The following is a 25,938-nucleotide window of genomic DNA, read 5'->3' as shown; positions in this document are numbered from 1 at the left end:
AAAGATTCCATGCTCCCCCCCACACACACAGCTGAGTAGTACTCAATTGTGTAAAATGTGCCATATTTTCTCTATCCATTCTTCAGTTGAGGGGCATCTAGGTTGCTTCCAGGTTCTGCCTATTACAAATAATGCTGATATGAACATAGTTGAACAGATGTCCTTGTTGTATGTATGTGCATCTTTTGGGTATATGCCTAAAAGATGGAATTGCTGGATCCTGAGGTAAACTGATCCTGAGGAACCACCATACTGATTTCCAAAGTGGCTGTATGAGTTTGCACTCCCACCATCAATGGAGGAGCATTCCCCTTTCTCCAATCCTCTCCAGCATAAACTGTTATTGGTGATTTTGATTTTAGTCATTCTGACAACAGCAAGATGGTATCTCAGAGTTGTTTTATTTCCATTTCCCTGATGGCTAAGGATGTTGAACACTTTCTTATGTGTCTTTCAGCCATTTTAGGTTCCTCTATTGAGAATTCTCTGTTTAGTTCTGTACCCCACTTTTTAATTGGATTGTTTGGTGTTTTGGTGACTAGCTTCTTGAGGTCTTTGTATATTTTGGAAACCAGCCCTCTGTCAGATGTGGGGTTGGTGAGGATCCTTTTCCAATCTGTGGGCTGTCATTTTGCCTTGTTGACTGTGTCTTTTGCCTTACAAAAGCTTCTCAGTTTCAGGAGGTCCCATTTATTAATATCAATCTCAGTGTCTGTGCTACTGGGGTTATGTCCAGGAAGCAGTCTCCTGTGCTAATTCATTCAAGGGTACCACCTACTTTCTCTTCTAAGAGGTTCAGTGTGGCTGGATTTATGTTGAGCTCTTTGATCCACGTGGACTAAAGTTTTGTGCCTGGTGATAGATATGGATCTATCTGCAGTCTTCTACATGCCAGCATCCAGTTATGCCAGCATCCATTTGTTGAAGATGCTTTCTTTTTTCCATTGTATAGTTTTAGCTTCTTTTAAAAAATTAGGTGTTCATAGGTGTGTGGGTTAATATTGATTCCACTGGTCTACCTGTCTGCTTTTGTGCCAATACCAAGGTGATTTCATTACTACAGCTCTATAGTAGAGCTTGAAGTCAAGGATGGTGATGCCTCTAGAAGTTCCTTCATTGTACAGGGTTGTTTTGGCTCTGGGTTTTTTTGTTTTTCCATATAAAGTTGAGTATTGTCCTTTCAAGTCCTGTGAAGAGTTGTGCTGGGATTTTAATGGGGATTGCATTGAATCTATAGATTGCTTTTGGTAAAATTGCCATTTTTACTGTGTTGATCCTACCTATCCAAGAGCATGGGAGATCTTTCCATTTTCTGTTGTTTTTGTTGTTGTTGTTGTTCTCCTCCTCCTCCTCCTCTTCCTCCTCCTCCTCCTCCCCCTCCCTCTCCTTCTCCTCCTCCCCCTCCTTCTCCTCCTTCTACTTCTTCTTCATTTGTTTTTCAAGACAGGGTTCTCTGTATTGTTTTGGAGCCTGTCCTGGTACTCACTCTGTAGATGGGTGGCCTTTAATCCCAGCACCCGGGAGGCAGAGGCAGGCAGATCTATGTGAGTTTGAGGCCAACCTGGTCTCCAGAGCGAACGCCAGGATAGGCTTCAAAACAATACAGAGAAACCCTGTCTCGAAAAACCAAAAGAAAAAAAAAAGTAAATTTTACTATTAACTTCTAGTCTTACTGCAATTTTGACCCACATATGATATTTGTAAAATTTCAGATACTTAGAACTTATACTGACAGTGTAACCTAAAGGTCATTATAAAATGATAGATTTCATATGTGCTATTTGGTAAAGAACATACTCGTTTATTGTTATATATGATATATCTCTGTTATTCTGTCTTGTGAGTTTTAATACTTAGACCCTCTCTATCTTTTATGTTGTTTCATCTATTTTAGTAGAGTGAGACATATAGTGGACTCTCTTTGTCCTCTCATTTATACTTTCTACATACTTCTAAATACTAAATCCATGGAGAGCAAAAAGCTTTGTCTTTGTCTTAGTCTGAAGTCTTACGAATTCTTGCCTTGGGGTAGTTGGCAATCTACCCACCATAATCACATTAGAAGACAGAATATGCTTTAGTTTACTGTGTCTGTCATAACACTGAATGGATTTTTTTCTATAGCTTCAAGGTACATAGAATATTTTTTTCCTAAAACAATGATAATTTATTCTGGAAAAGTAAACTTCTATTGATGTTTAAAGCTTTGTATTTAAAGAGGAAAAAACTCTAAAAAGTGCACAATATCCCTTAAGTATCTGCATTGACTTACAAATGTGGGCATTTCTGTTGCTCAGACATTGGAACTGTCTCTGAGAAGGAACTGACTCAGTTGGCTCAGATTCGACCATTAATATTCAACTATTCTTCACAATCTGCCATGAATGATTGTTTGAAAATGCTCCAGGGAAAAAACGAATATGATATCATCCGTGAGTTTTTGGTAAATATGTTGGTTTAAGGAAAAGTTTATAATTTCCTTTTCTATACCACAACCAAAAGTTTTCTTTGCTTTTTAAATTCCTTTTTTACTGAGTACATTGCTTGTATTCTTAAATGCCATTCTTTAAAATAATAGATCTACATGGTTAAATATCAACTAGCATAAAAAGCTATAAAACATGTAGATATGCTCCCCCCCCATTTCCCTCTACAGCACCCTTTAACTATTCGGCTTGTCATTGTAAACTTGAAGTGTTGGAATGTTTGTTATTCACAAGTTTATCTCTTTAAAGAAACTTTTCTGTGACATACAATTTTCATTCATGTTACCAGTTAATACAGCTGAAACTTTGAGTTAAGTATGTGGCAAATATCTTCATTTCTTGTAATAGTTCCAGGACATTTAGCTTATTCTACCCCTCCTGCTTTTTAAACATCAATCATCCTTCATATGCATATTTTACATGTGTCTTTTTAAAGAACACATTTCTAGAAAGACAGTATTTTGGGCTGTCAGATTTATCCATCATGACTTTTGTTGATGATCTGTCATTTCTTCATTATTAGATACAGAATCATTTTCCATGTTTTTAAGCATTATGTTCTTTACCCAAAATTTTATTTATTATTTTTCATATTGATTATTCTTCATGTAATGAAGAAATTATTCCTTTTGTGTGTTTTATGCATAGTATATTTATACACACAAATATGAACACATGCACATATACCTGTTTATCATGAAGGAATTTTTAGTACTCAAATTTGATGACCAAAGGACTCCTGGATTTTTAAATATTTTAGGAATATCAATTTCAGTCTAATAACATAATAATTATTTTATATTTTTTGGTACTATTAAGGTGGTTTTTACGATTTGAATCTTTCATCCAGTATCCAGTTAGAATTTGGAGGGAGCCACTATTGTTTATCTGTCAATTTGTCTTAAGCCTGTACTTAAAGTTCTTTTGGGGGCGGGTATTGATGTTCTTTTAGATTTTTAAAAATTGACTTTATTATTCATGTACTGGTTTCAGGTTTCTAGGCTTTTAACATATATTAAGACAGGCCTTCAATACTGTCGTATGACTTTTTTTATTCTTCATAAAGATTTCTTTCTGGGTTAGTTTTAGAATTGGCTTTCTGAAGGAGTAAAAACTGTCAATCTGGCCATAATACCATAGTGGTGACAACTAGAAAAGCACCTTCATATGATGGCCACAGTCATTGGCCCTTATTTAAGCACGGGTTGTTAAATATTGGATATACAAAAATTAGCAAAGAAAATTTAAAATATACAGAGTTTCAGGCTTTATCCACATATATTAGAGTAAAAAGGACCTGATACATTCCAGTTTCTTCTTTACCATTGGCCTTCTGTATCTGTGGGCTCTAAATTAGTGGTCTCAATGTACTGTAGATCAAAAAATTTGGCAACATGTTGAACTGTACACTTGCCTGTCCTGTCTTTATACCTTAAGCAATACAGTGTAACAACTGTGTATGTAGCATTTACATTGTATTGAGTATGAGTGATCTGAAGGTCATTTAATATGAAAGAGTGTGTACAGGTCATATGAAAACACTGTCCCTCATTTTATTTACAGGACTCTAACATCTATAGATTTTTATTTCCATGGGAGTCCTGGGACCAATCCTTGTGAATGCCAAGGGATGATGAAACAGGTCTTTTCTAGTTTTATCCTACCTTTGAGCTAGATCAAATGCTCTATATTCTTGTTACCATGCTATATCCATCCTTCCTGTGTCCTTCCATACACATTACATTTCACTAAGACCCATGTTAAATGCTGCTTACTTTCTTGGTGTTTTCTTATGTATCTTCAAGTACAATTAAAGGATATCATTAATACTATTGTTTCTGTAAGTTGCATATTTGATTAAATATTCTTTATTCACTGCTAAGGATGGGAAATTTTTCTAGTTTGTCTTTGTATTCTAATATCTAGAACTAAGTGCTTGATAAATTTTGGTGAATTCTCATTTGTTTAAGAATTTCTTTTGAGAGGAAGAAAATTCTTTAGTCAGTATCCCAGCTGTAATTTCAAGGAGAAATTTTAAGGCTTTTTACAGCTTTTAAAATGTTTCTGTTATATTTTGTTTATGAAATAATAGTGTTATAATTAAATCATAAAAACTAAAAAGTATTTCATTTTTTATGAAAGGGTGAACAGTGTTCAGGAAGAAAACCATCTTGATAACTGAACTTTTTTTTATCAAGCAACTTACTGATTCTCTTAACTTAGGATTGATTCTCTTAACTTGGGATACTCTATATAGTCCTTATTGGTTGAGATTCTACTATCCCTGGTTTGTTACATAACACTCAATAGCAGGCCAGACCATATGGAGTTTAAGAATAATAAATACTAAACAAATGGAGGTTTTCCTTCTTTTTAAATAGTAAATATGTGGCTTTTTTATTTTTTGAAGGAGTTAGAACAAATGCCTCTGCTTGATGACCTCCGCTCTGGGAATGAACTACTCAACAAAGACAAAAACAGATACCGAGATATTCTTCCATGTAAGCTGAGAGCATTTTAAATTATTTTCCTGTTAACAGTTGGGAAAAGGTAATAACTAAATTGAATTTCTGCATGACAAATTTTGAACTTTATCATGGAGAACTCTTGTAGCTAGCACTGGGTTACCTGGGCATAGTCTAGGATCTGTGGTATTTCTTCTGACTACTGTCAATTTACACAGAACCTTTAGCCTTGATCACCATCTAAAACAAAGTTTATTTTTCAGGCTACCATATATTACCTGGTATCCTAAGCCTGGCTACCTTCCCTGGTAATTTTAAACATTAAAATACAGTGGGAGCAATTATGTCCTCTGCCCCAGACATTAATGATAACTCATCAGTCTACTGCCCAATAGGCAGCTACATTTGCATTATATCCACAGGGTTCTACCTGTTATTTTCCTCTATTGAGTGGAGGGTAGAACTGTTTCCTGTTCCACTGTGTATTTGCTCATAACATTTGTCAGTCTCAACCATACAAAGAACAGAAACAAAATATGATAATGCAGTCTTAATGGAAATTTTGTCCTATGATCATCCCTTTCAAAATTTTCTAAATCAAATTTATTATTTTTCTACTAACTTGACTGTCTACCATTATTAACTTCTGTTGTAATACAATCATCCACTGTTCAAGCCAGAAATCTAAGTCACTTGTTATATACAAAATGTGCTTGCAAATTCTTTTCCTTCTATCTCTCTAATACCTCTAGAATCTCCCTCATACTTCCCTGTTGACATCGCTGACAACCTGGACTGAGTGTCTTTCACCTCTCAGATGGTTTCTGTCTTCATTCTGCCCCTCTCCTACCCATTCACAAGGACTGATGAAGAGATTTCCTTACAACATAATCAGGATACCTAGCTGTCTTCTTCTATGACCTTCTGTCACTGTCACGCTGAAGCTCTCCATGGTGTTCGCCTGTGTCTCCATAGCTTCTTTACATTTCTGGAAGTCATTCTTTTTCTTCCCTCCATATGATTAAAGCTTCAATCCATGCAAGAGCTATCTTCTTCTCTGCTGTGGTAATCCCTGTCTTCGGAGTTTGTCAGTTTACCTTTGTTGTTTGCCTCAAGCTAGATTTGGTTGTTTTCCAAGTGTCCTAGATCTTGTTAGTGAGAACTCTTCCCATTTACCAAATTATGCTTTAATGACTTTTGTTATTTCTCCAGATAGATTTGAAGTAGTACAAATCAAAGTGTGGCATTGTCAAGATAAAATAGACACCTTCATGTTTAGTTAGTTCATTCACACTAAAATAATTTTGATTATAAATCAATGACCATTCTCAAGATGGTTAAAATGATGTGTTCTGTTATCTTTTGGAGACAATATGAAATTCACTAGTGAGTATTTCTGAAAATCAGGTCAGTAACCCACTATACAACATTTTAGTGGTGCAAACAATTTGTTACTACTGTGAAAGATCAGAGGTGTCATATGTTGACTTTTATGCCTACATGTACAATTACTCTTCAAGGAGACCAAAAGCCAAAAAGATTTTTAAAATGACCCTCTCAGGGATTATAAGAAGTAAGAAGTGCAATTTAGGAGTAAAGTGTACAGCTTCTTGAGTTCTGTCCTGGGAACAAAGGTTGATGAGTTATAGAGACACAAAAAGTTCGCTTAAATGATTAAAAATAAGGAAAATCTTCCTAAAGTTTTTGCTTTACTTAAACTGTAATTCAACTTAGTTCTATTTTTAAGATTTTCTTACTTCATGACACAGTATAATCTAATCTGAATGTCAGCCTGTGTAGGTGAGACCCATGAAAGCTCTTTTTCTTTCTTCATCACACATACAGAGGGAGTTCTATTTGTTAGTCTTTGTTAGTCTTCACCTTGCAAGCCTGACATCATGCACACTATCATTACTAACACAACATATTGTTAAAAATATTGAAACATGAATCAGACTTCAGTTGTCACTGTGTATTACCTGTGAACAGTGGCAAATATAGAGAATATGACTGTTAACTACTCAGTGAACAGATTACTGTGCCAGTAAAACATGGGCAGCATACCAGGGGCTAACCTGACTTCTTTCAAAGTCTGTTAGTGTTATGTGAATGAACAGCAAAGCATGTAGGGTGTTGTCCCTTTATCTCCCAGTGAGAAACCCACATGGCAGTCTACAAACAGGATAATCAAGAGAGAGCTGACCAAAGGAGCCAAGACGGGGATGGAGAGACCTGCAGAAACAGTGGACCTGACCTACTAATAGAATGGAGACTCTAATCATAAAGCTGGAGAAACAGCATTGAACCAAACCAAACCCTCTGAATATGGGTACCAGCTAGGAGCCCAAGACAGTCTATGGCTCCTCTGACAGTGGAACCAGTCTTTATCCCTAGAGCACAAATGGACTTTGGGAGCCCATTCCCTATGGAGGAATACTATTGCAGCCCAGATACAGCAAGGAGGGTCTAGACCCTCCCCCCAAACAGTATGACAGACTTTGTAGGTCCTTGGTAGAGGGCCTCACTATCCCTGGAGAGGAGTCGAGAGGGGGGGTGGGTTGGGATGGGTTGGGTGGGGAACATGGGAGGAGGGGAGGATGAGGGAATGGGGGGTGGATATGTAAATATGAGTAATTAAAAATAATTAAAAATGGAAAAAAGAGAGCTAACCAACAAAGATAGCAGTCATTGGTAGCAGAGAAAAGAAAAATTATAATTCTAGGGGCAAAATTAGAATTGAACACAAATGGCCTTATAGAATAAATAGCTCACTAGGAGCATGTAATATTGTCACCAAGCAAGAGACTCTACTGCTGCACTCAGAGGGACTTGCTGAAGGATGACTTACCAAAGGGAAAGCACAAAGTAGCTGCGGTGACCAGCATGAAGAGCACCTAGAAGTGTGCTAGCTAGAAGATTTGCATCACAGGAACTTTAGAGTAGTTTCACAACAATGGAAATATAAAGGGCAAAATAATAGGAACAAATCCAAATATAGGAAGTAATATGATAGTCAACACACAATAAGAGGCTCACCTTAAGTTATGCAATGAAAAGAAGATGTAAACCCGTACAAACTAAAAATGAAGTGCTTTAAATCTCAGTGGTTCTAATGTTTTATATTAGTGTTCAAAATAAATATCAATCTTTCTTTAATTTTTATATATATAATCAACAAAAGTTTTTAAAGCTTTGACAAAAATTTTAAGGGCCATGGAACAATCATATCTTCCTATTGATTGTGAAGATATGTTTGCAATTTCAGTTTACATAGTCATACTTTTATAGCCTTGTACCATCATGCAAAGCAAGGAGGACCTTTTTTAAAAAAATAAGGGTTTTCAAGTGGAAACACAAGGTAGCATTTATTTAACACTTTACAACTTGCAAAGCATTTTAATGTTTGAAAGGGAAGTGAGAACACATTGTATGTCAAGTCTCTGACTCCAGGCTGAATACTTTTTCTGTTACTTGCCTCTGGGTCAAGATGTAACTAGAACTAAGAATGATAGTGTCTTCAATTTCTGAGTATTATTTATAACAATGTACAGAGGGCAGGGGAGATGATAGCATATGAATTTAAAGATGCCAAACAATAAGGAAAAAATACTCTTTCAACCAACAATACAGTCTGGCCAACTGTATATTTATGTAACAAAATTCCTTCTAATCTTTACCTCATACTTTATATAAAAATGAATTCAAAATAGGTCACAAAACTAAATATAGTAAAAACCATATTTGACACTGGAGAGATAGCTGAGTAGTTAAGAACGCTTGCTGTTATTCCATAGCACCCATGTCAGTTCCCAGCACCCATAGCAAATGACTCACAACTGCCTGTAACTCCAATTTCAGGGAGTCTGACATCTTTTGTTCTCTGTACATGTGTATACATACACATTTGTACACACACATACACACACACACACACCATGTGGCATAGACATACAGATCCACGCATACGTACATATAAAATAATAATTTAAATTAAAAACATAAAAGCATACAACTTCTTGGAGAAAAAGCAAGAAAAAAATTAGCATCATTATTTAGTGAAAATTTTCTCAGCAGGACACAAAACTCTGAAACTGCCAAGGGAAAAAATAGACTTCATCAAACTTTAAAAAAAAAAATTGCTCTTCCAAGTATACCATTCTAAAAGCAAAACAGCAAGTAGTAGGTTAGAAGAAAATTAAGTACAAATTATCTACTTAACAAAGGATATACATTTATGCTGTAGTAAGAATTTCTATAATTCAAAGAACATCAATCCTGTAATAAACGAGTGCAAAGATTTGAGAAGGCACTTTTGACAGGTGAATGGACGTCACTGAAAGTAGTTTGCTTTCAGTTGGTAAAGCCAGGAATTCTCTTCACTGTCTGAACTCAGGGATAGATCAGCTTTTCAGTTCTGACATAATTTAGTTCAAAGGGCTGTAAATCATCTTTTCCTGCTAAAAGGTATTGCACAGGCCATTATGGCAAGCAAAGAGTAGCAAATACTCTAGACTTGTTCACAACACATTTTCATATCAGAGAATGGAAAATACAGCTAAAAGGAACTTCTGTGGTTGAAATTTCTAGGGGTCCAAGTTTGTAGGACATTTTGAAATATACCCTTCTATGGAAAAGGATAAATTACTTTGTCAGGTTTCTCTGGCCAAAAAGGAGACACAGTGCCTTGTACTCCTGGGTGGCAATGTACCACAGTGTAAGGCCCTGCCACTTGGATTCAGCAGATGGAATGGTCGGTGGCAGTGATGCTGTTCAGAACCAGTTGCAGTGCTCTACAGATTCTTAGGGTTTTGGAGCAATGCTCTGCAATCCCTGTGTGAACCACTTTCCTTTTTTAGCCTATTCCACCTTAGCAGAATCTGCATAGTAGAGAACAAAGTAGAGATTGCTTCTCTCTGAACAACCAAGCCATTAAGCTGGATGTAGACAACAGCATTTGATGATTAGGAGAAAGAATAGATGTGAGATTCCTCTTGAGTAGACCCTGGTCTTAGTTACTTTTCTATGGCTGTGACAAAACACTATGACCAAGGCAACTTATAAAAGAAAGCATTTCATTTGGGAGATCATGATTCCAGGTGATTAGAACATCGAGGCAACAGGCAAGCCCCATGGCACTTGAGCAGCAGCTGAGAGGTCACATCTCATCTATAAGCATGAGGCAAAGAGAGTGAACTGGGAAGTGGCATGAGCTTTTGAAATCTCAAAGTCTACTCAGTGACACGCCTCCTCCAATAACACCAGACATTCTAATCCTTCAAAAACAGTCCCAGCAACTGGAGAACAAACATTGAAATATATGAGCTTATGGGGGTCATTCTCATTCATACCACCACAACCTTGAAGGCACAGATAAGTTCCATGAAAAAAAATTGTCCAAGTATCCGTGATCCTCATTCCTAGTTACACTGCTTTCTCTGCCTGTATTCTTATGAGGAGTTCCCTATGATGATTGACAGGGAAACAAAGGGTTCTGCCTGGTTTGTATTGTTTCCATGGATCACCTGTGTAACCTGACAATTGTATTACCATAGCTCTTTTTTGAGACATTCTGAAGTGTAATGGTGAAGGGATATATATCTACTGGGAATAACAGTGGTTGGTGTACATGGTTGCTCATTTTTCTTGGAGAAATGGTTGGAGGGTAAGCTTAGCCAGAGCCTTAACCGGACAGATGATCAAGGCTTTGAAGAAATATAATTGAAAATTTAATAACAATGGAAGTCTAAGGAAAAGACATGTAGCTAGAGCTTCCTAAATAAGCAAAACTGATGAGGAACAAGATGGACCCCGAGATAGGTTATTAACTCGTAATTTATTGGGAAGTTATACTCACACAAGGAATCAGTAACCAGGATTGGCACTCTGAGAAGTCTGGTCCCAGATGTTTCCAAAAGCTGGCTGAACCCCCGAGAGAGAGCACAAGCCTGCCTCCTCCTCATTCTTTATCCTACCCTTTACATACCTGTGACCACACCCAGCTGGGGACAGGTATCAGGGTCTCTCCCTACACAAAGCCCACATAGATCCTGATGTCCCATGTGTATACTTATGAAGAGTGACTTCAGCAGAGGACAGTCACCATGTACATAGAATATTGTTCTATGGACAGCAGTCATTTCCCCCAATTACCCTGCTGTTTTTCACTAGCTCACGAAAAGAACAGTCTTATTTGGCACTATTGGAGATTATGAATGGAGTCAGCTTCATAGACTTCTTGCCACTTACCAAGAGCAGCCAGGCTACAGTCATTGTGAGTATGTGGGCTTCCAGAAGTGCTGAGTGGCACTGAGTCCCTGACATGAAACCATTCCCCAAGTGGCAGGTTATGTTGAGCCACTTCTATCATGAAAGAAATAGTGATTTTTTTCTTTCTAACAAAAGATTAATTTACTCTGAATATGGATATGCCTTTCCTAGGCACAGTGCTTTTTCCAAATTTACCATCTGTACACCTATAAAGTGCCTTACATACCATCATGGTATACCGCAGAAAAGGACACACTCTTTGTGGCAAATGTCTCCTGGTAGTGGCTTTTTCTATGAGTTTTTTATCATAGACTCCACCATCCTGGGGAGACTTACTTGATATAGTGGTTGAATATTCTTTTGAAAACAATTATAGTGGTAAATAGGTAACATCTTCCTGGGACAATATTCTCTAGTAGACTGTATGCACACACGGTTCCTGCTGTAGCCAGGATTCAGGTATTAAGTGGTACGTACAGGATCAGTATCATCCTACTAACCCATCAGCACAATTTTTTGCTTCCTGAACATTTGACTTCTCACTCTGTCTTTTTTGATGTTGTTTTAAAAATATTTTCATTGGTTCCTTGAGAATGGTATACATATTTTGATCACATTCACTCTCCCCCAACTCTTCCCAGATTTACCTCCTTCCTTTTTCACCACCTTTGTGTCCTCCTCTTCCCCATAAAGACCAATCTGATCTGTCCAAAAATCCTTGAATGTGTGGGCCTTTTATTGGAGCATGGCCTACTTCTCAGGCACTACACTCTTAGAGAAAGCTTTTCCCAGCAGCTATCAGTTTCCAATAGCACTTCAATGAGGAGTGGAACTTTGGACCCAACTTTCCTCTCTGTCCTAGCATTTGATCTGGCTTGGGCTTTCACAGGTCTTATATATGCTATCACAACCATTATGAGTTCATATATGCAACTGCCTGTTATATCCAGAAAGCACATTTCTTGTTGTAATCCACTTTCTCTGGCTCTTACATTCTTCTGCACCCTCTCCTGCAATGGTGCCCGAGTCTTTGGAGGGAAGAGTATGGTCTATAGGTTGGTTTCATTTAGGGCTGAATATTCTGCAGTCTATTATTCTCAGTTGGGCATTTTGCCTAATTGTAGGTCTCTGCACTGATCATTATCTACCTAAATGTAGATCCTCTGATGAGGAATGGGATACTTTAATATATAAGTATAATGATAGGTCATTAGGAGTTGATTTAATGCTGTGGCCTTTTAGCAGCATAATAGTAGTAGGTTTTCTCCTAGAGTCTATAACTGTGTAGCCATTGGTTCTTGGCCTGGTAATGGTGTTCATATGGGAATGTTTCATCTTGTGGAATGTACCTTTAATCCAATCAGAAAGTTGTTGTTTACTTCTATGATGTTGGCCTTAAGGTCTTAACAACTCTCTTTAATGTTATCCCAACTCAAGTGATGTCTTTCTGCAAACTTGAGTCTTTCTTTAGAGTCAACAGAGCATGTAATTACTTGGGGATTTGTAAAGCCCAGGAGAGGCTGAATAGTATGGGACAAGTAGGACAGGAGCTTGAATTGAGTGTGGTTTCTATCAGTAAGGTAGGTTTTGTTAAATTATTTAATTTAGCACATTTAGTCTCCCTTTCCAAAACTAAAAAATGTTTATGTAAAGTAACATTTGAGATGAAGAAATGACCTATCAGTTAACAGAATGTACTGCTCTTGCTCCCATTTGGAAATATTTGGTGTTTTTCTATTTTTAGCAATTGATTTCCTATTAATCTTTATAAGAGAATTCTGTATGCTAGGTTAGAATTCAAGAAGGACTCTGTCAGGAGCCACAGACCTTGTTTGGTGACCATTAAGCATAGCATAGTTGCTAAATGGCTGTTCATGTTATTCTGAGAAGTATGGAGAGGCAGTTGACTCCTGATGATGAGGTTTATTATGGGCCAAATGCCAGTTTTCCTCTCTTACTTCTTGGCAGTGTTAGACAAGCCCCATGATATTTGGAGCCGGTACTTTGGGTACCATCTTTTTACTACATACCTTATATCTCAGTTAGGGTCTTATTGCTGTGATGAGACACCATGACCATAGCAACTCTTATAAAGGAAAAACATTTAATTGGGGTGGCTTAAATTTTCAGAGGTTTAGTCCATTATCAACTTGGCACAACATGGTGGTGTGCAGGCAGACATGGTGCCAGAGAAGGAGCTGAGAGTCCTACATCTTCACTTATAGGCAACAGGAAGTGATCTGAGATACTAGGCATGGCTTGAGCATATATGAGACCTCAAAGCCCACCCCCACAGTGACATACTTCCTTCATCTAGGCCATACCTACTCCAGCAAAGCCACATCTCCTAATAGTGCCACTCCCTATGAGCTTATGGGAGCCAATTACATTCTAATCACATTTTCTTTTGATTGGCACATTATTGCACCCAGTAGAAGCTGAGGAAGGATTGTAAAAGATGGCTGTATGGCCTCAATAAGAGCATTGGTGTAATTCCCTTAGTACTAGAATTCCATCTCTAAACAATTATCGTGTCCATTTTGTAAAAACTCTGGTCTCTGCTGCCCTATCCTTACAGATTTCCCTGGTTTTCAGGAGAATGCCATTTACTGTTGCCCATGAAAACTGCTTCTTTGCTATATTTAGTTGCATAGTAGTGGACACTGGACATGCCTTTGGTCTAATACTACTGTGTCTCACAGGTGCTGGGTGGTGGTGATGGCACTTGCTCTTAAAATCCTCCTGATTGTATATCTCAAATCTTGCAAATAGGTTTATGGAGGAATAGATTTAAACTTAGCCTTTTTGAAAAGAATCTCCTATGAATTTTTTGAGGGGGAAGGTAAAGAAAAAATGGATTTACTTAAGTGGGGTGCTTTTATGAAGTCTGGATATATTGCATATTCCACTCTTCCATTATTTTCACCACATGTTTCTGTTTCTGTTTCTATAATAGATGACTCATCACGTGTTCCTCTTGGAAAAAACAAGGACTACATCAATGCTAGTTATATTAGAATAGTAAATCATGAACAAGAGTATTTTTATATTGCTACTCAAGGACCACTGCCAGAAACTATAGAAGACTTTTGGCAAATGGTTATGGAAAATAATTGTAATGTTATTGCTATGATAACCAGAGAGATAGAAGGTGGAGTTATCAAGTGTCACAGTTACTGGCCCATTTCTCTAAAGGAGCCATTGGAATTGAAACACATTCGCATCCTTCTGGAGAACTTCCAGATAACTCGATATTTCATCATTCGAATATTGCAAATTGTGAAGAAGTCCGTAAGTCTAAAATGCTGCTATTAGAAGCATGTTTTATGATATAAGCTGGTGTGCTAGGACTAGGGTGGAATATGGACTAAAGATGTGCCATGTCTGGTTGACATCACTGGGAAGTCTGTTCTTTTCTGAAGGGAAACAGAGGAGCCATAGATCTGGGGAGAGGGGAGCAGAGGTGTTGGGAGGAGTGGAAGGAGAGGAGGCTGTGGTTGGGATGAAGAACAAATAAAAAGAAAATAAAAAAGAACATTTGTCAGTGGTGTGGTAGCACATGCCTTTAATCCCAGCACTCGGGAGGCAGAGTTAGGAAGATCTCTGTGTGTTTGAGGTCAGCCTGGTCTACAGAGAGAGTTCCAGGACAGCTAGGGCTATATAGAGAAACCCTGTCTCTAAGAGAAAAAAAGTAACTTTTTATCTCTTTTTTTTCTCTAGAAACAAAGCTATAATTTTTCAGTTCTGCTTAGCCAAATTTTGGAGGGAAAAGAAAATGGAAAGGGGAAAATAGGGGGAGGGGGAGGTACTAGATGTTTCTGGTCCTCTGATGACTTTGGTGGCTTCTGTCAAGTATGGCAGCTGTGTACTGAGTTTGTCAAGGATGCTTGCTACCACAGGATTCTAGTGCTGTGCAGTGAACAATGAGATAGTTGTGTTCTCCTGTCCTTGATCTGTTGTGTGCCAAGTGACAAGGGCAAGACTCACAGGCGGTGCTTTGGGAGCTGAGATGGGAAACACTTAGTGTTATCTGGAGTTTGAAAAAAGGACTACTGAAGTTAACATCACACCTGGATTGTGAAGGGCCTAGATGAGAAAGAAAGAACACACACAATTGAAAAAGGAATTGCTTTGGGTACATGTATAGAGAGATATAAGTAAGTTAAATGCTGCGGAGCATAAATTTGTTCATTATCAAGGAACAATGAGGGATAAAGTGTGGCTGGAGATGGAAAGCAGGGAGCAGCTAAAACATGAAATGCCCTATTTCTGCAAAACAACATGGAATTTATGAGTGGTAGCTGGAATGAAACATTCACAGGTAGGATTGTTGTTTGTTTTGTTTTTTAAAGTAAAATCGCCAGACTTATCAGGTGCTTAGGACTTGTGACTTATGACACAAAGAGGGTTTTAAAACCATGCTGCTCATGCATGAGTTTGGCTACTGTGCCAGAATGTGCAGGTCCTTCTGAATGTGTCAGCACAGTTTTAAGTACTTTGAAATCTTGATTTTTCTGCAGCCTCCAGATATAGAAGAAAGGTAGTAGCTTAGGATTTGGAAGGCATACATTTAAATCCAAGGCCTAATTATGGAGGCCTTGTGGCCTAGAATATACCTCCAGCCCTCCCAATTCTGGCCTCTAAAAATGAAGACAAAATAGCACTTAGGATGCTCCAAGGATTAAATTAGATAACCCATGTGACACTCCTGCCACCTTACCTGGTGAGGATCAAGTGTTGGATTCCTGCCTCCTAAGAGCATTCTTATTTTTATTGTTTTCATTATTGTGTTCTCCTTTTTTAAGTGGAGAAAAGCTAATTCTGAAGCTAATTCTGGCAAATTCCAGAGTTTCTGTAAACATCAAAGTTAGTACTCTGAATGCTCTGTATACCTATGTGCGTTGTCTCGACCATCACAGTCATTGTTGGTGATACATTAGAAATGTATGGAAATGAGATCTCTAATATAAAAAAATCAATAACCCTCTCTGTGTCTCTCTAACAGACAGGAATGAGTCACTGTGTAAAACACTTGCAGTTCACCAGATGGCCAGACCATGGCACCCCTGCCTCAGCAGACTTTTTCATAAAATACGTCCGATATGTGAGGAAGAACCACGCTACAGGACCTCTGGTTGTTCACTGCAGTGCTGGCGTAGGCCGAACAGGGGTGTTCATATGTGTGGATGTCGTGTTCTGTGCCATCGAGAAGAACTGTTTAGTAAGTGTCTGATGAAGCAGGTGAAATGACACTTTCTCTAAACATGGTTCTTAACAGCCTGGTGTTACTGGAAGACTGGTCTGGATCAGCATAGCACAGCAGATGCTCAGTAGCTTAGGAGATCTTATTCTCACTGGGCTTGCTGCAGGCTCCTGGGAATGGTGGTGAGAATTAAAGTTTATTATATAAATAATTGGCTAGGATAATATAGAAAGGAATGGACACTCTAAGTATTTATTCATTTCCTTCCTTTGTGTGCTGCTAATGACTTTAGTATTTTGCTCGGTAATTTCAATGAAGTATGCTTGCTTTTAGTGAACAAATCTGACATGCATGTATGTTGAAAAAATGTTGAGCTTAGAGGAAATGAGAGATCTCCAGGATTAACTGCCAGTTTTACTATATGCTTTAGATTTGGGTGACTTTATTTAAGTTGTTCACCCTCTCTCAAATAGCAGTTGTATTAATTTATGCTTTGTGATGTATTATTTTTAACTGTGTGTATGTGTGTGGGTGCGTGCACATGCCAGGAGAGGATTGAGGCATCAGATGTCCTGGAGCTGGAGTTACAGGTTGTTGTGAGTTGTTCAGCATGGGTGCTGAGAACTGAACTCAAGTCCTCTGCAAGAGCAATATGCTCTCTTAAGCATGGAGACATCTCTTCCACCCTCAAAAATCAATTTTCTTCACAGAAAATGAGGAGAGAAATATAAATGGTTTGCCAAACATTAGCAAACCCTTACTTTTCTCCTAAACAGATGTGTAAGAGACTATATGGTGATTATTCTGTTTCTTACTGTTACCTAAGTGGATTGAGAATGTGGGTTTAGATGTGCGGCACAATGGTTTACCTCCTGACCTACTCTGTGCTGCAGTTCTAAGGAGGGAAATCTGTGGGCCTAGCATAGAGGCACTGCCCATACAGAATGGGAACAGAGTAAGAGCATTTACCCTGGCCGGCATGTTCCACAGTTATCTTCCTGTGGGACAAGGTAAATTACTGAAGTCTCTGGCTTTGCACAGTCGTACTCCCAATGGAGGCAGGCCTCCCTGTGTTGGAAAACGGCTGCTATAGTTTCAGTGTTTACCCTCAGATGACATCAAGGAGGAACCAGAAAAACAGTCCCTAGGGAAAGGGGAGTCTCTTTCTTTTCAAAATCATGGGCTCATATTTCCTAGCTTTGCTTTTCTGATTGTGTGTTAGTCTGAACACTGAAGTATGGACAAAGCCTACTTAGATCAGTCAACTTCTGCAAGCTGTGCAAGTTAGAATGAGAATGATAGTTTCCCAAAACAAACTCAGAATATCATTATGAAGGATGAATATAAACTGGCTAGTCAAAAAAATGACAAATGTCCTAAAATTCTGAAAACTTAACTTGTAACTAATATTGTTTTATCCTTTAGCAGTGAATACGCTGGTATAATGTCTCTATCATAAGTTCTGGAGTGATTTGTGAATGTTTATTCTTGTTTCACGTTCCTGTAGCAGCTGCAAAAGCTATGTGCCTTTTGTCAAATCTAAGCAACACTGTTTCCCCTACATAATAGCTTCTTTACACTTAAAATGTGTCTTATTGCTGATCTTATATAGTTTATAGTTATGGTTTTTCTTTCTTAGTGGTGCTTTGTCTGAGTTGAGGTTTCAGCTAGTGGATGTTGCCTAGTGCTTGAAAGGTATGATGTCCAGCACTGAACAAAATGATGCTTCTATTTGAAGAAATACTGTAGCTAAAAATCAGAACTATATCCATTGTTTCTTGACTTTCCATAGAACCCCATTCTATCAGTAACTCATATTCTTGCTGATGCCATGTCCTCCTCGCCTGGAAAATTATGTCCACTAGAGCTTGTTTGTTGTCATCAGAGAACTAAGTCTGTAGAAGGACTCAGAGTCCTTGGCATGTTCATGCCTGTGTCAGCAGCACACATTTCCTCAGGACTCCAGTCACTCAGGGCTTATTCCTCTGCTCCCTACAGCTAGAAAGCCAGGAGAGTACATAACCATTTGTGTCTTTTTATTGTTATTTACAATCACTTTAATTTTTAATCCAGGTAGGTTTACTCCCCTTAAAACATTAAGAGCAAACTAGTTCTTGTCTTAAGAAACATCGAGTTTGTCAAATATTCTCAGCAAAACATTTTTCTTTTTGTTTTTCTGTTGTGAGCATGTAGTAACTGTTAACTACCAGCTAACACAATGAAGAGAATTGTGATGCAATGAGGAGAATAAGCCAAAATTTAACACATTTTCCTTTTTATAATTTAACTTATACACAACAGTATTAACTACTGTCTCATCTAGAAGATATTAGGTTGTTAGTAGAGTAGGATTGGTGATGAAGCAGGGTGTTGATTTACCTTCTGATTTAAAGTTTGTCATTGCATCTTAAATGCCTGAATTTCATCCTACAAAATATAAGCTGCAAGTCACATTTGTGCTGCAGTGCTTTGGTTTTATAGTTTAGAACTAGGTGCATTTGTCAGTAGTGCAAACACAGCTTGACAAGAGCAAAACTCTCCTTTGTGGTGTCATGCTCCTATCAAACACATGCAGAATGAAGCACTTTTGGTGTTTATAGAAGCATTCACTACCAGCAATAGGGTCACTCCCTGTCATTAGCCAGTTCCCAAATTTATCAACCTACAGCATCATTAGAAAAAACTGTCTTTTGCCGTCTGTTTACCAAAATCTCAAACAAAGAAATCATTAGAGCAGTTTTAACCATTTTTGACAACTATGTATGGTTTTTACTGTTAGCAATTCAAACACTATTTTGTAAGGAGTCTGCTGAACAGTAATGTAGACAGGTGGTGGCGGTGCACACCTTTAATCCCAGCACTTGGGTGGTAGAAACAGGCAGATCTCTATGAGTTCCAGACCAGCCTGTTCTACAAGAGCTAGTTCCAGGACAGCCTCCAAAGCCACAGAGAAACCCTGTCTCGAAAATGAAGTCTGCCAAGCAGTAATATGTGAAATCTCCTTTTGTTGACTTTCTAATTTAATACTCTATAAAATAATCCTTTTGGACACAGTCAACAAGACAAAACAATAGCCCACAGATTGGGAAAAGATATTCACCAACCCCACATCTGACAGAGGGCTGATATCCAAAATTTACAAGGAACTCAAGAAGCTAGACTCCAAAACACCGAATAATCCAATTAAAAAGTGAGGTACAGAACTAAATAGACAATTATCAATAGAGGAATCTAAAATGACTGAAAGACACATAAGAAAGTGTTCAACATCCTTAGCCATCATGGAAATGCAAATCAAAACAACTCTGAGATACCATCTTACTCCTGTCAGAATGGCTAAAATCAAAATCACCAATGACAGTTTATTCTGGAGAGGATGTGGAGAAAGGGGAACACTCCTCCACTGCTGGTGGGAGTGCCAACTTGTACAGCCACTTTGGAAATCAGTATGGCAATTCCTCAGGAAAATGGGAATCAGTCTACCACAAGATCCAGCAATCCCACTGTTAGGCATATACCCAAAAGAAGCACATTCTTACAACAAGGACATCTGTTCAATGATGTTCACAGCAGCATTATTTGTAATAGCCAGAACCTGGAAACAACCTAGATGCCCCTCAACTGAAGAATGGATACAGAAAATGTGGTACATTCACACAATGGAGCACTACTCAGTGAGAAAATAAAGCAATGGAATCTAGAAAATCGCAGGCAAATGGAGGGAACTAGAATAAACCATTCTGAGCGAGGTAATCCAGTCACAAAAAGTCAAACATGGTATGTACTCACTCATATGTGGATTTTAGACATAGAATAAAGGATTACCAGCCTATAATCAACACTGCCAGAGAAGCTAGTAAACAAGAAAGCCCCTAAGAGGGACCCTGGAGAAGGGGAAAGGGACAAGATCTCCTGAGCAAATTGGGAGCATGGGGGGGAGCAGAGAGGGAGCAAGGAGAATGTGAAGGGGAGAAGAGGAGGGACATGATGGGGCAGGGAGGTTGAGTTGGGGGAAGAACAGAAGAGAGCAAGATAAGAGATACTATAATAGAGGGAGACATAAGTTTAAAGAGAAATCAGGCACTAGGAAAATGTCTGGAGATCTACAAAGATGACACCAGCTAACAATCTAATCGACAGAGGAGAGGCTACCTTAAATGCCCTTCCCTGATAATGAGATTGATGACTGACTTATATGCCATCCTATAGCCTTCATCCAGCAGCTGGTGGAAGTAGAAGCAGACACCCACAACTAAACTTTGAACTGAACTGGAATCCAGTTGCAGAGAAGAAGAACTGATAAGCAAAGGGGTCCAGACCAGGCTGGTGAAACCACAGAAACAGCTGACCTGAACAAGGGAGAGCTCTTGGTTCCTAGACTGATAATGGGGAAACCAGCATGGGACTGATCCAAACCCCCTGAATGTGGGTGTCAGTGAGAGGACCTTGGAAATCTATGGGGCCCCTGGTAGTGGATTAGTACTTATCCCTAGCATAGGAATGGACTTAGGGAGCCCATCCCACATAGAGAGATACTCCCTGAGCCTAGACACAAGTGGATGGGCCTAGGCTCTATTCCAAAGGATATGACTGACTCTGAAGACCTCCTGCAGAAGGCCTCACCCTCCCTAGGGAGAAGAAAGAGTATGGGATAGGTAGGGTGTTAGTTGTGGGGGCAGAGGAGGAGAGGAGGAAGAGGGAACTGGGATTGACATGTAAAATAATCTTTCTAATTCAAATAAAAAATTAATAAATAAAATAACTCTTTTGTTCTTATATAAATGCTTCTTATTATGAATGACAATTAAGTTAATGGTTCCTTTGTTTTGTTAGCCAGGACATCTTTGTAAATAATACAAGTATGGTTTTAGCATACACAAACAATAATTATTATAAAACTCACTTATATGAGGAGCCTCAATTCCTGTAGAATTTGCATGAACTCTTTTAGTTTTCATTTCTTCTTAGTCACTTAACATTTTTTGTTGACCACAATCAAGCCTTGATGCAGAGGGGAGGGACTTGGTCCTGCCTCAATTTTAATTTTAATGCCAGGCTTTGTTGACTCCCCATTTGGAGGAGTGTATGGGGGAGGTGGGGAGATCGGGAGGATAGGAGGAAGGGAAAACTGTGGTTGGTATGTAAAATGAATTAAAAATTTAAAATAAAAAATTGGAAAAAGATAATTCAGCAAAGCTTCTTTTGCCATCAATAAATTAAGGTTGAGGCCTGAAGATTTATTACCATAATTTTACCTAGCACTAAGTTATAACTTAAAAGTTTCTAAATAAATAGAAAATTTAATTTTAATGATTTAGCCTTAGTTTTTCTTTTTGTGCATCATGTTTCAAATATTAACTTTAGGAACTTATATTCTGAGGAAACTTTCCACTGTTTTCCAATAAGTCAAGTTTTATATTTTGTACCTATGTCCATACTCCATGTTGGTTGTATAAAGCATGAGATTTTGGTTGAGATTTATTTTACTTATTTATTTATTGGGTATGGATAACCAGTTGTTCCAAGACCATTGTTGAAAAGATTATTCTTCCTACATAGAGTTGCTGATATACCTTTATTTAAAATCATTTGGAGTATTCCCATGGGGCTATTCTGGCTCGGTAATCTGTTCTATTATCTGTGTGTCTTATTTTACTGCCAGTATCAACCTTTTTGTCTCTGAAACTATGTAAAATATCTAATATTCTATAGAATGGTTCCTTATACTTTATTCATACATTTCAAAATTGTCTTAGCCAGTTCAGAGTCTGTGTTTTCAAATAAAAATTTTATGATTAGTTTGTGTCTTAGTTAGAATTTCTGTTGCTGTAATAAAACACCATGACCAAAAGCATCTTGAAGAGAAAAGGGTTTATTTCAGCTTACAGTTCCATGTCATAAACATAAATCAGGGCAGAAATTTAAGACTGGAACCAGAGGCAGGTGGAGTGCTGCCCAGGGATGGCACGACTTTCAATGGGCTAGGCCTTCCCACGCCCATCACCAGTCAAGAAAGTACACTACAGACTTGCCTATGGGCCAGTGTTATGGAGGCATTTGCTCAGTTAAGAGTTCTTCTTCCCAGATATGTCTCTAACCTCTGTCAAGTTGACATTAAACTAGATAGCACAGCTGGCCTGACGGGATTGTGGTAAGAAGTACTTGAAGTCTATATATATGAAATTTTGGGAGAACTGACATCTTTCCTCTATTTAATCAAAAAAAAAATCCATGAACATACTACATATTTGTTCATTTATTAGGTTTTTTTTTACATTCTTTTGTAAGAATTACACAATTTTCTGAATATAGATGTTTTTTTAAATTGTGTTTTGTTAAATTTATCCTATTTCATTTTCTTTGAGGAAATTATAAATTTACTATTTTAATTTTGTTTTCACACATTTATTGCAATAAAAATGAAATGTAGAAATGCAAGCGACTTTTCATGTCAATTTTATGTTCTGTAACCTTGTCAACTCATTTATTCCGAGAGTCTTATTTATGGATTAGTTAGTTATCATTTCTACATAGATGATTTGTGGCATCTGCAAATAGATTTATTGCTTTCTTTTCAATATGCATGCCTTTTTATTTTCTGAACTAATTCCTCTATAATTTGTTCTATAGAAAACACTAGGGAGAAGATGAAAGGCAGGCTAAAGATTGGTAGAAAATACTTGCAAACTATGTATCCAAGAAACCCCATGCATCTGGAATGCAGAAAGAACCCTGAAAAACAATGGCTACAGTCACTAAAGCTTGCCATGTAATCATGGGGACCTGAGGTCCATCTTCAGAACCCGCATAAGAAGTTGAACATAATGTCACTCACTTGTAATCCTACCATTTGGGAGGCAGAGCAGGTGGATCCCTAGAGATCATTGATGAGTCACACATCCCAGAAGGAACTGTCTAGAAAAATAAGGAACACACACACACACACACACACACACACACACACACACACACACACACACACACACACACAAAATATGAGGGATTATGATTGAATTTTTTTTAAATATCATGTCAGCATGGACCATATTAGCATGCCTGTAATGTGCTTGCACCACACTGACTTCCCAGATGAGTTACCTGTGCCTGGGCGGGTCCATAGGCTGTTCAGCTGGTCACTCTCAGCAGGGATCCACCACCAGTGTCCAGTTGTTGAAGAATTCCTAGATTCTTCAGGCTTCCTGACTCATGTCATTGTGGACTAGCAGCAGAGCTTTGTGACTTTCAGTCAGTGGTCACCACTATTGTGTTTCATGACTGTTGCCAAAGGTCTCTATGAATTGACAAGACACTTTATATAAGAAACAGCTATGCTCCTGTGGCCAAGGAAGGTCGTCTGTGCTTGTCCAGAATTATACTACTACTCTCAGTTGTCCCTTTGTTAACATCCCTTTATGTAATTCCTTTGGGAACATTCTTCCTTATAAATGATGGTTTGCTTCTTCCCCTTGAAAAGTCGACTAAAACAAGTCTTTTTTATTCATTAGACTGGGCTTTAAATCATATATTGTGACTGGAAAGGTGACCTTTCTAGTTACAACTTGACATTTCTTTTCATTAGAAAGAGGTATAGAGTACTCACTTGGCAATCTGTGCATTTGTGTTTTTCCACTGTCTGGATAATTCAATTACCACCATCTCATTTCAGTTCAACATTATGAACATAGTGACACAGATGCGAAAACAGCGTTATGGCATGATCCAAACAAAGGTAGGTGCTCCTCTCATAAATCTAATAAGAACAGAGATTAGCATATTGTAGCACTTTGCAGTTCCTTCTGTCGTGGGTAGACATTAGTGGAGTTGGTTTACTCTGATAATCTTGATAAAGTATGTTGGAGTTTGTTCCATGGGGTTACTTAAGAAGCAAGGGGTGGAGTTGGCACTAAAACTGAAGTCACAGCCTTAACCATAATGCCATGCTGCATAAACAATATATCTAATTTTATTACTAAATTTCTAGACAATAATTTGAAATGTTTCTTTGCTTCTATCTGTCTGTCTGTCTGTCTATATGTTGGTTATTGGCATGTTATAAAAAGATATTTTTATATCACAGATTAGTTTGTGATCACCAGGAGAAATAAAGAGAATATTTATAATAAAAACAGTTGTCTCTGAACAGATATGTATACTATATATCATATATGTACACTGTATGTATACTATACATAGGGATATATTTGTTATATATTTATATAACAGTGGTATACATTTGAAATGTTAAAATTACATGAGAGACTTATAGAATTAGCTTTGTTAAAGAAAATATAAAGAAATGGATGCTGACATTTTTCTTCTGTTTAGATACTTGTCTTTTAAAGAGTTGTAGACTGAGACATTTGTTTTAATTATTTATGTTCTTCATTAATTTAAAATAAATACTTGCTTAAAGAAGCTTTCAAGTGTTTGTAGATAAACATTTGTTCTTTGAGGGGAATTTTCTTATGTGACTGAAAAAAAAATTACAGATGTGTTCTCCAAAGGAGACATTGGTGACTATTGACTTACCATTGTGTCGTTTTTATGTGTGTGCAGGAGCAGTATCAATTTTGTTATGAAATTGTGCTTGAAGTTCTTCAGAATATTCTGGCTTTGAGTTAAGAAAGACTCTGCACCTCTCACTTGAGATTACAAGAAGCTCGTGCTGAAGGGTCTGCTGGCCATGCAGTTTGCCTTCGATTTTCTCTCTGAAATCTCCCTGAAGGCAGCATCGCTGGGCACAGAATGAACTCTTTTTCACTTGATCCTTCCTGGACAATAGCAAAATACCCTCCCATGTTTTCCAGTGGAGCAAAAGTTACATGAAACAAACTCAGTTTAGCTGTTTGGTTTAAAGGATTATAGAATTCAATAAAAGACTTAAATGTATTCATTAGGATTTTATTTGGAAGGGTGGCCAAAGGCCTCAGAAGATTTCTAAGACAGTACAAGCCTTACTCTGGGAGAACTTGGGGCCAATAAACTGCAGATTCATATCTTGACCTCTCAGGGCATTTTGCAGACATATTTATCTGTATTCTTTAAAGGAGCTATTGTCTATACTCCCAGCTGGTAATTGAATAACTCAGAATGGATTTGATATAAATTGGTTGTTTGTGTCCTGCACTTCCATGGTCCCAGAGTGCGCTAGGGATTTCAAGGAAGAGTTACCTTCCTGGAGCAGTCAGGTCTTTGTCCTGCTGCCCTGAGAAACACCTTGTGGGTGAATAGAGTCCCTTGTCGCCCTCACATGAACACACTGGTGAACAGCCTCAAATGAAAATACTCCTCTATCTGTAAAGTCAATGGAAATGTTTGCCAGGCCCAACTAGGCTTCTGTCCTTTACTGCCCTGACAGTTAACTACCATTCTGTCTGCTTTATCAGAAGCAAGTATTATGTGGTACTTGCCTCTTAATCTTTAGCTAACCAATAACCTTAATATAATGATATTGCTATGTAAGTTTGAGACATTTTTGGTTCCTGTTATACCATTTTTTTTTAAACTGAGATCTAAA

General features: G+C 37.9%; 1 protein-coding gene across 1 annotated transcript in view; it reads left to right on the top strand.

The window, feature by feature from the left end:
• Positions 1-25,043, top strand: part of Ptpn20 (protein tyrosine phosphatase non-receptor type 20) — a 60,748-nt gene extending 35,705 nt beyond the window's left edge. Inside the window, exons 5-10 of the mRNA XM_027389318.2 lie at positions 2,298-2,443; positions 4,897-4,987; positions 14,175-14,509; positions 16,224-16,439; positions 24,088-24,150; positions 24,978-25,043. Of these exons, the coding sequence (XP_027245119.1) occupies positions 2,298-2,443; positions 4,897-4,987; positions 14,175-14,509; positions 16,224-16,439; positions 24,088-24,150; positions 24,978-25,043 (917 nt within the window). The remainder of the gene's footprint in view (positions 1-2,297; positions 2,444-4,896; positions 4,988-14,174; positions 14,510-16,223; positions 16,440-24,087; positions 24,151-24,977) is intronic.
• The last annotated feature ends 895 nt before the right edge of the window (positions 25,044-25,938 follow it).

The sequence above is a fragment of the Cricetulus griseus genome, assembly GCF_003668045.3.
Source record: "Cricetulus griseus strain 17A/GY chromosome 1 unlocalized genomic scaffold, alternate assembly CriGri-PICRH-1.0 chr1_1, whole genome shotgun sequence".
In the NCBI taxonomy this organism is placed as follows: Eukaryota; Metazoa; Chordata; class Mammalia; order Rodentia; family Cricetidae; genus Cricetulus; species Cricetulus griseus.
The sequence above is the reverse complement of the archived record's forward strand: the minus strand, read 5'-3'. Positions and strand labels throughout refer to the sequence as shown.